Genomic DNA, 13,976 nt, shown 5'->3' on the forward strand with positions numbered 1-13,976 from the left:
GAGGAGGAAGATGGGAGGAAGAAGAAAAGTTTAGTTGAGACATTTGGGAACCTTCCTGGAGAAACTTCCTAGAAAGCTGGTTGGACATATGGAGTCTGGTATCCACTAGTCCATTCTCACTGTCTTATTATCTGCTCTACATCCAAATATACAGTCAATTAAAAATATCCTTCATCCACAATAGGAAACCACCCAGCAACTCTAAGTATACACACCTCTGGTTGGTCAGAGCCACCCCTTGCCATCTGTTCCAAGGACCAGTCTCTCAAGTTTCTCCTGGGAAGGCCATGGATGTAGGACAGGGATTGGTCTCCAGTTGGTACAGAGATGCAATGGACATTTGCCTGGTTGGGAATTTTAAAGAAACAAAGAAATGATAGTAAGACTCAGAAAGGGAGAGGGGAAGAGAAAGAGGAAAGAAGGGAAAATATGAGCAAGCCAGCCAATTTCTTAAAACATATTCCCAGTTCCAAATGACTTCAGCCCATGTAGTCATTGGATCATTGAGTCTCCAAAGAAGAAGGCTTACCTCAACATCAATTTCAGCATTACATAATTAACACATTTGACAAATATATTAACAATTATCATTTCATTTGTACAAGACAGGTGTTCGTGACAAAGGAAAAGCAGAATGTGAGGTGTTTATAGGCAAATATAGAGTTCTTATTAACAATAAGGATATCCTTAGGCTGTTTTAGAGGAAGGGCAGCAAAGGCAATTGTGAGCTCTGTTTAGAATGGAATAGAAGCATTTAAAAACCCAGACTATGATATCCACAGAGCAATGTTATTAAAGATTATAATAGAATAAATGATGGAACAGGGGTCAATGATGAAATCCCATTTCCTCTTGACATGGAGTATGGTGTATTAATCATGCTTTTTATTTTCTGATGGTTTGACATCTTGGGGGACATTGTTGGCTGGAAGAGACTATCCCTCCCAGGCCAAACTAATTCTTAGAGATAGTAAACAGCTGCCTGCTAATATACTGTTCATATGCAAAGCAACCAATCCTGAGTCTGTATATCCCCAACCACCACCTTTATCTAATTCTCAGACACAAAACCAATATTTCTTCTGTTGAAATCAACCCAAGTCCAGAAAGCAGACAACTAGGGACAGCCCATATGCCCAAAGTCTCCTGGGATTATTCAAACTAGCCAGTCCTAATCTGTTTACCCTGCCCTGCCTCTCTCAGGGAAACCCCAATAAAGACTGGGTCCTGTGCTTTCCCCTCACTTGCACCTCTTGATTTACCTTAGTGCTTTCCTATGTGGCCCTGTGTAATGTCATATACCCCCTTTTCCTAAGGAATGTAAACAATAAACTCTTTTTTAAAGGCAGTTGCCTCTATATCCGTCAACTTGCCATAACTGATTAAAATAAAATTCCAGGTACAAATCAAGACACATGGTTATTTTTAATATCAGATAATTAAAAGGAGACATTATCAGAAGGACTCACTGAAAACTGAGTGTACTCAATTGGTAGCCATGTTGAATAACCTATCAGTGTGGATAGCAGCCTACAGCTGCTTTATAGTCATGAAGCATGAGAAAAATCAAGAGGCTCTCTAGAGTTGGCAGAGTGAGCAAGAGTGGCAGAGAGTTCTAGAATAGACATAAGAATAACAAGACTTAAAATTTTGGGCACATACTCTTTACAAGGCACCATATGAGTGCTTTGTCTATGTCATTCAATTTAATCCTTACAACAACCCTATAAGATAGGTACTATTAGCACCCTTTTATATTTGGAAAGCCAAAGCTTGCAGAAGTTAAGGAACTTTATTCCTTCATTTAGGAAATACTTAAGTTTCGCCTGGTCTGGGCCAGGCACTATGATAGGTCCTACAGTGAACAAAACATCTGGCCACTGTGCTCACAGAGTTTGCAGATAGAGGCACAGCAAACAACTGTGACAGTACAATATGGAAAGAGGGCCACTATCTGAACAGTTCACAGGGCCATCTAACCTGGACTTTGGTGGTCCAGGTCTGGAAGCAATGATATTTAAGTCTAGGCTTGAATGATGAGTTAGATACCAATTTGAATAGGCTAATTGTGTGGTAAGGGAGGAGGAGAAGAGTACAAGAAGAGGAAACTGAACATTGAAAATTTTATAGATAGCACATGGGCTTAAGAGAGGGTTGGGTGATTTCAGAGCATAGTTTAAGTTTTGAGAAAGGCAAAAGACAAGGCTGCAGAAGAAGGTGAGAGGAATGGTGGTGAATAGACTTAAGTCTTATTAACATCTGTGCTGTACTTTGAAGGCAAGGGGGAGCTATGGAAACTCTTTCAGCAGAGCTATGACTAGGTCAGAATTGTCTAAAATTTACTCCCTAGTAAATTGTGCAGATAAGATTTGAACCTTGACTTTTACCACAGCACTAGGGTAAGAGAGATTTCACATTCAGTCCACAAAGCAGTTTCATTCTATAAAGTATTCAGTTAGGTATTTCAGACACATTGTTCTCAGAACAATGTTTCTTTGAAAATTACTTTAAATATAAAATATTTCCATTTCAGCCATATGTATTTTTCTGCCTCTGAGAATTTGGTACACTTCTGTATTACAGTATTCTAAAGAAGCATTATCAATACTTTATCATTCTAATGGGGTCAAGGTGTTTTTTAGCCCCCTTGCCTCTCATTTAAGCACCAAAATTTATTTATTGAGTATTTTTATTTTCAGCTCTGCAGGTACAAGTGAATAAGACAGGTATAATTCTTGCCCTCAAGATCTTCTGGCCTAGATGTCACAGACTAAGTTTTATGGACACACCTATGAAAGGGAAAAATGTATTTTACTCCCAGGACCGATGTGAAGAATGAGCATTACAATGTATTTTAAACATTTTACAAATTCTAAAACTGTAGTATATTTATTTTTTAATTTTTTGTGTATCTCCCTCCAACAGAGTGTGAACTTTATATAGGCCAGAACTCCCAGTATTAAGAACAGCACCAAATCTGAGAACTAATAAACAGTGTCAGAATGGTGATGTCTTGTTCAGGCCAAGTGCACGCTAGCTTCAGATCTGTCCCTTCAGGGATATAAATCATTCATATAAATCAGTGATATAAATCACCTTGGTTATTATTTTTCAAAAGCAAAAGGTGTCCCCAAAATGTCAAAATAAAATGAAAAATTTTGATTAAGAATCACCATGTTTCTGACTTCAGGAGTTGCCACAGTATCTATAAAATCTCCGATGCTAGCAGTTTCTCTCATTTGCTTTACTTCACATCACAAAATACTACTTGGGGATGGCACAATAGTCTGAAATGACTTCCGAGCAATGCTTGTTTTATGATGTTTGCCTAAAAGAATCGGTACAAATGAAGCTCAGAAATTAAACACAGATTTAGTAACTCTTCTTGGGTTGTTGGAACTTGCATATTGGTAGTATAAACAAGTCTTTTTAAAAGATTGCTTATAAATAAGACTATTTTGAAGTAGTTACATTGTGGAAGTCAAATGTATATTTGAAAAGTCCTATTGCTTTTATAATGAATAATATTCCATTGTATGCATATATATTTTACCCATTTTTCTGTTGATGGACATTTGGGTTGCTTCCCTATTTTAGTTACTATGAATAATACTGCTATGAACATGGGTGTACAAATATCTCTTTGAGACCCTCCCTTTAATTCTTTTGAGTACATGCCAAGAAGTGGTATAGATGGATCATAAGGTAGTTCTATTTTTAATTTTTTTGAGAAAACTTCATGCTCTTTTCCACAGTGGCTATAACCATTTTGCATTCCTACCAAAAGTGCACAAGTGTTTCAGTTCAGTTCACATCCTTGCTAACATTTGTTAATTTTTTTTTTAAATAGTTATTCTGTTCTAGTAGATTGTATCTATGAGGTTGTATCTCATTGTAGTTTTGATTTGCATTCCTCTAATGAATAGTTATATTGAATGTTTTTTCATTTGCTTATTGGCCATTTGTTTATTTTCTTTGGAGAAATGTCTATTCAATTCCTTCGCTCATTTTCAAATTGGAATGTTTGTTTTCTTATTGAGCTTTAGAAGTTTTCTCTATATTCTGGATGATAACCTCTTATTTTGTATATGAGTCCTCCCATTCTGTGGGCTGCCTTTTTACTCTGTTGATAATATCTTTTGATGCACAACACTTAAAAATTTTCATGAAATCCAATTTTTAAATTTTGGTTCCTATGCCTTTGGGGTAACATCTAAGAAATTACTGCCAGATCTAATGTAAAGATTTTGCCCTATTTTTTCTTCTAAGAGTTTTATAATTTTAGATATTACATTTAAGTCATAGATCCATTTGAGTTATTTTTTTTGTATATGTTAGATAAGGGTCTAACTGCATGCTTCTGCATGTAGATATTTCGTTTTCTCACTACCATTTGCTGAAAAGACCATTTTTTACCATTGAATCATGGCACCCTTGTAAAAAATCATTTGGCCATTTATGTGAGGTTTTATTTTTGGACTCCTTATCCTTTTCAGTTGGTCTACTTATCTGTTTTTATGCCAATACCATACTGTTTTGATTATTGTAAACTTTATAGTTATTTTTGAAATTAGAAAATGTAAGTCCTCCAGCTTTGTTCTTCTTTTTTAGGGACCCTTGAGATGAGTTTTTGTATTTCAGCAAAAAAAATCTTTGGGATTTTGATAAGAGATTGATGATGATAACTTCTTCTGTATAAGAACATAGCATGACTTTTCATTGTTCAAATCTCTTGTGTCTTTCAGGAGTGTTTTGCATTTTTTCTCATAAAGGTCTGAACATTCCTTAAGTTTATGTCTGGACATTTAACTTGTCTATATGTATGAAGGCATTGATTTGTGTATATTGATGTTATAACTGTTTTGTCAAATTCTCTTAATTTTAGTAGTTTCTTCATTAGCTGTTTCGAGATTTTAAGTGCATAGTCTTATCATATGAAAACAATTTTTCTCTTCCTCTCTATTATGCCTATAATTGCTTTCTCTTGTTTAATTACATTGGCTTAATACCTCCAATGTAGTATTAAGAACCAGTAAAAATAATAATATACTTGACTTCCTCCAGACTCTAATTTGAAAGCCTCTAGCAGTGCTCCATTAAATGAGATGTTGGATTTGGGTTACTATGTAGAGAGAGAGTTTTAGAAACAACAAAGAACAATACATTCTTATTCTCATGGAACTTGAAGACTTGTTGAAGGGGATACGCAAGGAAACAGCCTATTTTGATAATATAACAACATTTACTATAGGGTTATACACAGATTGTTTTAAAAGTACATTAGGAAAAGCACCTCAGTCTTGGTGATGAGACCATGATGCTTCTTAGTAGAACTGATATTTAAGTTGAGACCACAGGGTAATTAGGAGTTAAATAAAGATGGAGGGAAGAGACTTTCACACATAAAAAGGAATAACATGGAAGAAGTATAGGAGATAAAAGAGAACAAAACTCTATTAGGGAAACTGAAGTTCAGTTTAGTGAAAGGTGAGGATGGAAGGGAAGTAGAGCGTAGACAGAACTGAGTTAAAATAGTAAGTCAGGAAGTTTGAATTTTGTACTAGGGCAATGAGAATTAAACAATGGTTTTAAATGTTTGAAGTAGGGGTTACACTTGATCAATTCCTCCTAAAAGAGGCAACGTATATATTCCTGTCTCATTGGTGTTATGCTTGGCCATCTGGCTTCCTTTGACAATGAGATGTTAGTGGACATGACACAAGCAAAGACGTAAAATGTACTCGTGGTTGAGCAATGTGGTTGAGTTTGTCCTCTTGAAATGTTTTCATTAACTTAAGAAAAACTTGCCTTGAAGAGCCCACTGTTTCGGAACAATAAGGAAAACACAGAGTAGACCTGAACCAAATTTACAGTCTGGAGCCAAGCCTAGGAAGGTGCAAGTGAAATGAGTAAATGCTGCCTTAGTTCACATCTGCAGATGTAATCATAAATTATTGTTATTATAAACCACTGAATATTGAGATAATTTGTTACACAGAAATTTTATGATAATATCTGACCAATATAGAGAGGAAAGCGTAGAAAAAGTAAACCAGTTTGAAGATAATTAAAATCTCCCTGCCAAGGTATAATGGTGGTCTGACTAGGATTATGGCAGAGGAAATATAAGAGGGCATTTTTGAGAGACAGGAGGAGGTATAATTTAAAGGGCTCAGTGATTAGTTGGATATTAGAGTTAGGGAGAGGTAGAGGAGGAAATCATGTCCAGGTTTCTTGCTGGTGCAACTTGGAGAGCTGTGAGACCATTCTGTGAGACACAGACCACAAGAAGAAGAGCAGGACCACAGGTTCTGCTTTGAATATGTTGAATCTGAGCCGCTAATGTATAGCCAAGTGGTAATGTCCTTGACATCTTTCTGTTCATCTATTAAATGAGAAAACATCATGTGCCTCCATCTATCTCACAGGGCTATTGTAGAGAATAAGCAAGATCAAACACACAAAAGGGCTTTGAAAAGAACACACTACTGATCAATTGTGATAATTATTAAAATTAAAGCACTAACACTTTCATTTTCATGCTGCCAGATACAAAAAGCACATTCTAATTTTACTTTTGAAACTGCTGCGTTTGTTGTTAGTCACACATTCATTCTTTTTTGTTTTCTGAGAGAAGGCAGAGCTGATGATCCTGAGAAACAATGTAAACAACATATATATTTTCAAAGACACTTAAGAAGCAGAATTTGGAGACAGAAAGATCCTAGGCCTGGTAGTAAGAAGAGCCAGGCTCTTGTGAGACCTTGAACCAAATCATTAAGTTCTTTGGGCCTCTCATGCTTCATTCGTGTAAATGAAGGTTCATACTTGTTGATTTCTAAGATATCTTACTGTTCTCAGATATGTGAAATGATGGATTTGCTTAACATTTTCAGCTTTACTTACCTCCTACTAATGATACTCTTCAAAGCTGATCTGTAATTTAGAAAAGAGTTTCACACTTGCCTATCTTCACCCATATTAGCTTAGTCTTTATCAGCAACTTTTCTTTTGGAGCAAATTCAGCCAGTCCAGATTGCCTGTTATTTCCCAGGCAGAAAAGCTTATTTTCATCTATGTGTGAGGAATGAGGCTCTAGAAGAAGTTCTGATTGGTTTGCTTTTTTCACTGAGGCAGGATTCCATTTACTGCTTAGTCAAGGTGGTAATGAGGGTCTCTGTACCAGACAAGTGGGCTGCCATCTGGCAAGCCATTGCCACACACTTGGCAGACAGAACCGATTAGACCCCACATCTCCCCTGAGACCTTGCTATGTTTGGTGGCTAGATGTTAACCCTGCTGAGTCTCCTACAAGAAAACCTTGTTGATTTTTGGGAGAGGAGGAGCACATCATTTCCTTCTGGCTCTACAGAGCTAGGAAAGAATCCAGACTATGGTGGTCTAAGAACAGCTTACCCAGTGAACATTCTGCCCATTATAATATAGGCTAATGCAGAGTCTGCACCAGGAATGGGCAGCTCGATATGGTTAAGGAGGAGTGTTAAAAAACAAATTTCTATTTATAAGAGAAAACCTAAAAATGACTTAAATCCCCACCAATAATGAATTAGTTAAATGAGTCATGTTATATCTCTGTAAAGGAATAAATGCAGTTTGGAGATTAAGGACACAGAACTTGGGCTTCGGCTGTGGCTCTATTACTTCTCAGCCTTATGATCCAGGCAAGGCACTTGAACTCTCTTTTTCTCAGTTCCTCCATCTATGAATGGAAGATGATAAGAGTTCTACTTCAGTGGGTGTTTGGGAATAGTAAATTAATATATGTAAAGAGCTTAGAATAGCACCTGGAACATAGTAAATGTTATTTAAGTGTTAGTTCTGAGTTTGACTCTCATCAAGCCATTAAAGACAATGCTTAGGCTGAATTTTTTTGAAGCCACGGGGAGAATTCTCAGTAGGAGGTGAATCAAGCAGCATAACAAAGAGTAGATATTTCATGACTCTCATTCTATATCTATATATGGGGGAAAGAAGAAAATATACAACTATTTTTTCTTAGTTGAGTTTTATTTTCTTCTTATATTCTCTTTCTATTTCCCAAAATTCTACATGAGTATGTAGTATTTTATAATTAGAACTATCAATAAAAAATTTAAGAAGAAAAAAACCTGGGAAAGTATATTATCTGCACACTTATGAGTCACTTTAACTTTTCTGAGTCTCGGTTTTATCGTTTATACCATAGTCATAGAAATAACCTCACAGGTTAATTCCAAGAAGCAAATGATAAAATTTACCTGAAAGCAATCAGCAATAATAAAGTGTTTTATAATTGTAGTATTCTTCCCAAGGTCCTCCTTGGGGAGCAACAACAACAAATATATTAATGCCAGAGTCAAAATTAGGTAAAAACTCAGAGATCTTCAGAAATTCATAATAGATTATTTCACTTCTGCAGATGTATTATGTTCTGTTCCAAGCAGGCCCTAAATTCAAGGACTCTTTATGAGAAAGCCAAAAGAACACATTAACTTGGGGATTAGGAAGCCCAAGTTCCGATGTAGGCTATGCCTCTGACATTTTAGGCAAGTCACTTTTATTTCTGGATCCCAGTATTCAAGTAGACCTTGCAGAGTATGGTCTGAGGTCCATTGGTGGGTTGTGAACCACTCAATTATTTATTTTAGAGTTCTTATGAGCAAAAGATCACAAATCCATAGGCTTTTATTTTCTCACAGGACTAAAAGCTAGCTAGTATCTGATTTAGTAGAGGTGATTAAAATTATAAACTAAAAGTAGTTATGGTTGAGTTTACTGCAGACTCCAAGTCAGTATTCTACTAAAACATTTGGCTGTCACTTAATGCTTGGCAGCACTGCAAAACTCCTCTATGTATCCGTTTAATTGCAATTTCTGAAATTTTTTTGGAGATGGTACTTTATCAATGAATTGTTAGTTTTGTCTTGATTTGTATCCAGTTTTCATTTGCTACTATTCTTGTTTTTAAAGTACAAATTACTAGTAATTTAAATTCATCATTATCAAGTTAGTTTGTTGTGGATTGTTGATTCTTAACAGAGTACAGTCATATATGTTTCTATCCAGATAGTTTGGGGCTGATAAATTTTTGATATCTGTATGATTGCACTGGATTTTGAAATTAAATAATCTCTCCCTATAAAATTAAAGCAGACAGGCCCTCCCCCTCCAATATACCACAAATTTCCATGTATGATGACAATAAGCACTATTATGACCATCACTGAGTTAGCCACAGATAGACTAGGTTGACCAACTCAATTGGTGGTCAACAAAGGTGCAATATACAAAATGACCTCACAGTTCATTTTCAGATTGAAAAATTCTACGTTATGTGAAATATATTAATTACCATTAGTACGTGTGTGTCTTAGTATAAATCTATGTTTCTATCTTAACTCTGAATTTTCCTGACTAGTCAATCAACCAAGAAAAGCTCAGGTGTTTGTCACTCACTTTGCCATCCAGAAATCTGCTACTGAGTGCTCCCATTTGAAGTTTCTGGTTTTCTGGTTTCGGTTATTCTCCTGGTGTTTGCTGTCTTCCACGTCATCTGGGTCATGATTAATTTGATGATCAGAGGGACTATTAGGAGCTGGGGGGTCTTTGCTCATCTGCCTTGCGTTACCAGTCACAGATTTCTGGAGCGCTCTTTGAGTTTCTGCCTTCACATTCTCATTCTCCTTGCTGTGAAGAAACGGTTTTATACTTTGTTACTCACAAGGCAGATCTGTATTCAGTAGACTGCATAAGAAATAGAAGGTGTTTGTTGGTGTGAACAGCAGTAACTCAGCACGGTAGAATGAAGAGGTGGACATTGGTTATTTGCCTATGGATCATTTACTATAGAGAGACCATGTTACTGTCTTCTCAGGCTTTATTTTCCCTTACTGTAAGTAATGGCAGTGTCAAAAACAAACCCTAAAGGTTATCGTATATTTTACTTGCAAGTCTAACAGGTGTTTTCAGTGTTTGCAACTAGAAAAAAAAAAAGTCAAGGCAATTTGCCAGCACCAGTTCTGTTCTATGTCTCTCAACTCCTCACCTTGAGGCTTCTTTTTCTCTCAGTAGTTATCCATTTAAGTTTAATATTTAATGGAGAAAAGAAAAGGAAAAAATAATGTAGGAATGATTCAAAGAAATGCAAAAAATAAAAATTTAAAAATTATTCAACTTTAATTACTAAAGACAAGTTGAAACAATTACGTTATCATTTTAAATACAGAAAACTTTTGAAAATAAAAAACTCAGATACTAATGTCTATATAAATAGATATAATTAATAAAGTGGGCGATCTGACAAAAAGTGTCATGTGTCAGAAACTTTAAACTCTTTAACCTAGTAAATCAATTTTTAAGATGATATATTATGGAAAAAATGTAGAAAAATTAAAAACTAAATATTTAGTAATGGGTGGATATGTTGAATTATTTATTCCGTGTTTATGTGATAGAATGTATAGCGCCATTAAAATAGCTTGGAATAATTTTAATGACACACAAAAATGTACAGTTATATGAATAATTGAAAAATTATCTCAACTATATAAAATGCATGTATATAATATGTGTTTATGTGTGAGAGTATATAGTATATTTAGAAAGAAATATACCAGAATAAACAGTAAGTAATCTCTGGGTAGTAGAACTCAGGATATTCCTTTACACTCTATTACATTATATCACATTATATCTTATAAAACTATTAAAATTTTTAATATGAGACAATATTTTATAACCAGGAAAAATAAATTTCAAAATTAGTTATGCCTTATGTCTAGAAGGCATTATATAAGTTCTAGCTGTTATTGATACAATGAAAAGGATCCATTTTAAAGCATGTCATGTTACCAGAACATAAAATGGTTGCTCCAGTACTTTAAATTATTGCACGGGCAATAATTTAAATGTATGTATATATATTTTTTTACAGTAAACCTCTTGGTTGCAGCAGCATGAGAAGGAAAGCAGGTCTAGGAAAGAACTCTTGAGGGACACCTACATTTATTCCAGAGAGAGAGCAGAAGTTCAGGTACTCTTGAGAAGGGTAAGCTCTGAAAAGTGTCCATTGAATTAAACCATAAGGATATCATCAGGAATCTTGATAAAGGAGCTTCAGTGAGATAATGAAGGTACTGGAGTGGATTGAGGAAAGAGAGGAAAGAAGAAACTTAAGTATAAAGACCTCTATGAAGAAGTTTGCTTTTAAGAGGGGAGGGATGGGGTACAATATAGATTTCAGATAGGGCTTGGTTATTACCTTGTTGAAAGATAGTAGGGACTTTAACACACATAAATCCTAATGGTAAAGAGCCAACTGAGTGAGAGAAATGGAGATAATATCATTGATAAAATAACATGAACTCTGACAAAGTGAAATGGGATATCACTGAGAGAACAGAGGCAGAAATGAAACCTGAGTTGACTAGTAGGGAGATAGGTGAGAATGTAAGCAAATTTATTTTTGTACTTGGTGACAGGATATTGATCAAATTGCTGACAACTTGAATTTTCTCTTTGATAAATACAATATAGTTACCTGTTGGCTCTCAAGGTGGAAATCCTGGGGTAGGAAGTCTGAGTAAGGGTAGCTGGCTTGAAAAAGCTCCAATAAAGAGTGGAAGACAGGTGATGAGAAAAAGAAGAAAGGTTGACTGGGCGAAAGTGATCATTAAAGGCTGGAGACTACAATTTTGTGACATCAATCTAAAAAGATGCATGCTCTCCTCTGGGATTGCCCAGCAGTCCTTTTGGAGATGCAAACAAGGCAGACAGTGGGGCACATTCAGAGCTGGGGCTTTGTCAGATAGGTGCAGTTGAATGACAATAGAACAAGATAGTAGAAGAAAAGTGTATATTTAACAAATAGTTTTTGCAGTGAGAGATGTATAACATGCGGTCCTTGACCTCAAGAAACTTAATTTCATTTGATTGTCCAAAAATAACACATATAATAAAGTTAACAACTGGTATAAACTTGTTTCTCGAAGTTAGATAGATAGCTTCTGGATAGTGGTTACTTTTTTCAGGGAGTTGTAGAGCCCAGAAGGGATTGTCAGGGGACTTCTGGAATATTGGTGCTATTCTGTTTTTTAATCTGGATGTTTGTTGCATGGGTGTATTACATTTGTGAAAATTCAGTGAGAGTATACTTACGATATGCATATATACATATATGTTTTTATAAAGTATTTAAAGAAATTGACATAAGATTTATATAAATAATATGGAACATACCTAATTAGCATATAGATGAATGTTACAAAGAATCAGAAGTTCATAAGAGAAATAATTGTAATAAGTCAGATGAAGAGATATACAAATACCATGTAATTTCACTTATGTGTGGAATCTAAAAATACAAACAAACAAAACAAAACAATAACTTACAGATAAAAAGAACAGAATGGTGGTTACCAGAAGGGAAGGGGGTTGAGAGGGAGGGTAAAAGGGTTAAAGAGATCAATTTTGGTGATAGATGGTTACTAGACTTACAGTAGTGAACACTGTGGTATATACAAATATGGAATTTTAATGTGGTACACCTGAAATATATATAATTTTATATACTTATTTTATCGCATTAACAAACATAAAGAAGTAACCATAGTCTGCACTGGTTGTAAAAATAATGGTATTACTGAACATTTATCCCATGACAGGCACACTATAGCCATTTGTACACAGTTGTTTATTTAATCATCAGATCAACCCTACAGGTAGGTGCCTATATTATTCTCATTTTAGGATGAAGGAATTAAGGGTCAAAGAATTTGATTTGTCTATTCTACGTGGATTTTCAGTAGTGGAGCCAGAATTTAAACCTAAGTCTACCTGATTGCATCTAAGTTCCTACTGCCAGTAGAGGAGTCTGGAGAGGATCCATGGAAGTTTGGAATTATGTGAGAAGCAGAGAATAGAGGAGGAAGCAACCAAAGCACGAAGTGCAGGATTTAAAGGCAAAAATGCACATGGGGATAGAGAGTTAACTTCTGGATGAAGGCAAGGGAGATGAATCATCTTTGCTTTAACTATGTCAAAATCTTTCCATGGGCAGTCTCAGGATGGAACTGTATGGGAAATGGGAAATGTATCTGCCTGTCTGTTAAAACAGCCACAGTAGATGTAAAACCAAAAATAACCTGGTAAATCTGTTCAAAGTAAAAGCTGTTTAAAAAAAAAAAAAACATACATAGCAGTTTAAAATTATCATGAAAATGACTCCCCAGCTGAGAAACGGCATGTGTCTGTTGTTAGCACAAACATTTCATCAACACACACTGGTTGTTATGCTGTTCACAGAACTCACAGTTCTTTCTTCTACACTTGTGTGCTATTTACCTGCAGTACTGAAAATAGAAATCTGCCATTTCAAAAGAATAAAGAAAATGCTATCAATACTGCCTTGGAAGCAGTAAACATCTAGCTTCCTCATATGTACTTCTGACCTCAGCGGATGCTCTGTGGGACACTAGAGAGTTTAGTGTCACTTGGGAACTACAGCATTTAGGGAGGGTAACTGTATTGCTGAAAGATAAATAAATGTAGAGAAAAGTAACCAATTGTTCACTTTCTCACACTGGACTCTTCCTGCAAACCAGCCTTTTATTGTCACTCTCTACTACTGCTCAGAGTCTCAGGTTAGAAATATTACAAAGGCATCTAGAAGCATCCTCTGCCCAAAGCAGTGTGGAGATTCGCCCATTGGCTCCACCTCCCGTGAAACTCCAACTCACCAGATCTCACATTTGATTTGGATTACACCCCTGCAGTGAACATCAAATCTCAAATGGAGGACCCAAGGGGCTCAGCAAAAAGGTCACCAGATGCCATCTTAAAGGTCTGCCAGCCTTGGCAGCAACTCAACGCCACCAATTTCCAATTGTGTGCCATCTAACAGGCCCCAGACCCTCCGGAGAAGATGGTGTATACTGTGCCAACACAGTGAATGGAGATCTAATTCCAGTAAATGCAAG

General features: G+C 35.8%; 1 protein-coding gene across 1 annotated transcript in view; it reads right to left on the minus strand.

The window, feature by feature from the left end:
- Positions 1–13,976, minus strand: part of CUNH1orf87 (chromosome unknown C1orf87 homolog) — a 64,693-nt gene that overhangs the window by 38,360 nt on the left and 12,357 nt on the right. Inside the window, 3 exon segments of the mRNA XM_039887778.1 lie at positions 216–360; positions 9,461–9,512; positions 9,515–9,687. Of these exon segments, the coding sequence (XP_039743712.1) occupies positions 216–360; positions 9,461–9,512; positions 9,515–9,687 (370 nt within the window).

Source organism: Pteropus medius, unplaced genomic scaffold (assembly GCF_902729225.1).
Source record: "Pteropus medius unplaced genomic scaffold, Ma_sr-lr_union100, whole genome shotgun sequence".
Taxonomy (NCBI): Eukaryota; Metazoa; Chordata; class Mammalia; order Chiroptera; family Pteropodidae; genus Pteropus; species Pteropus medius.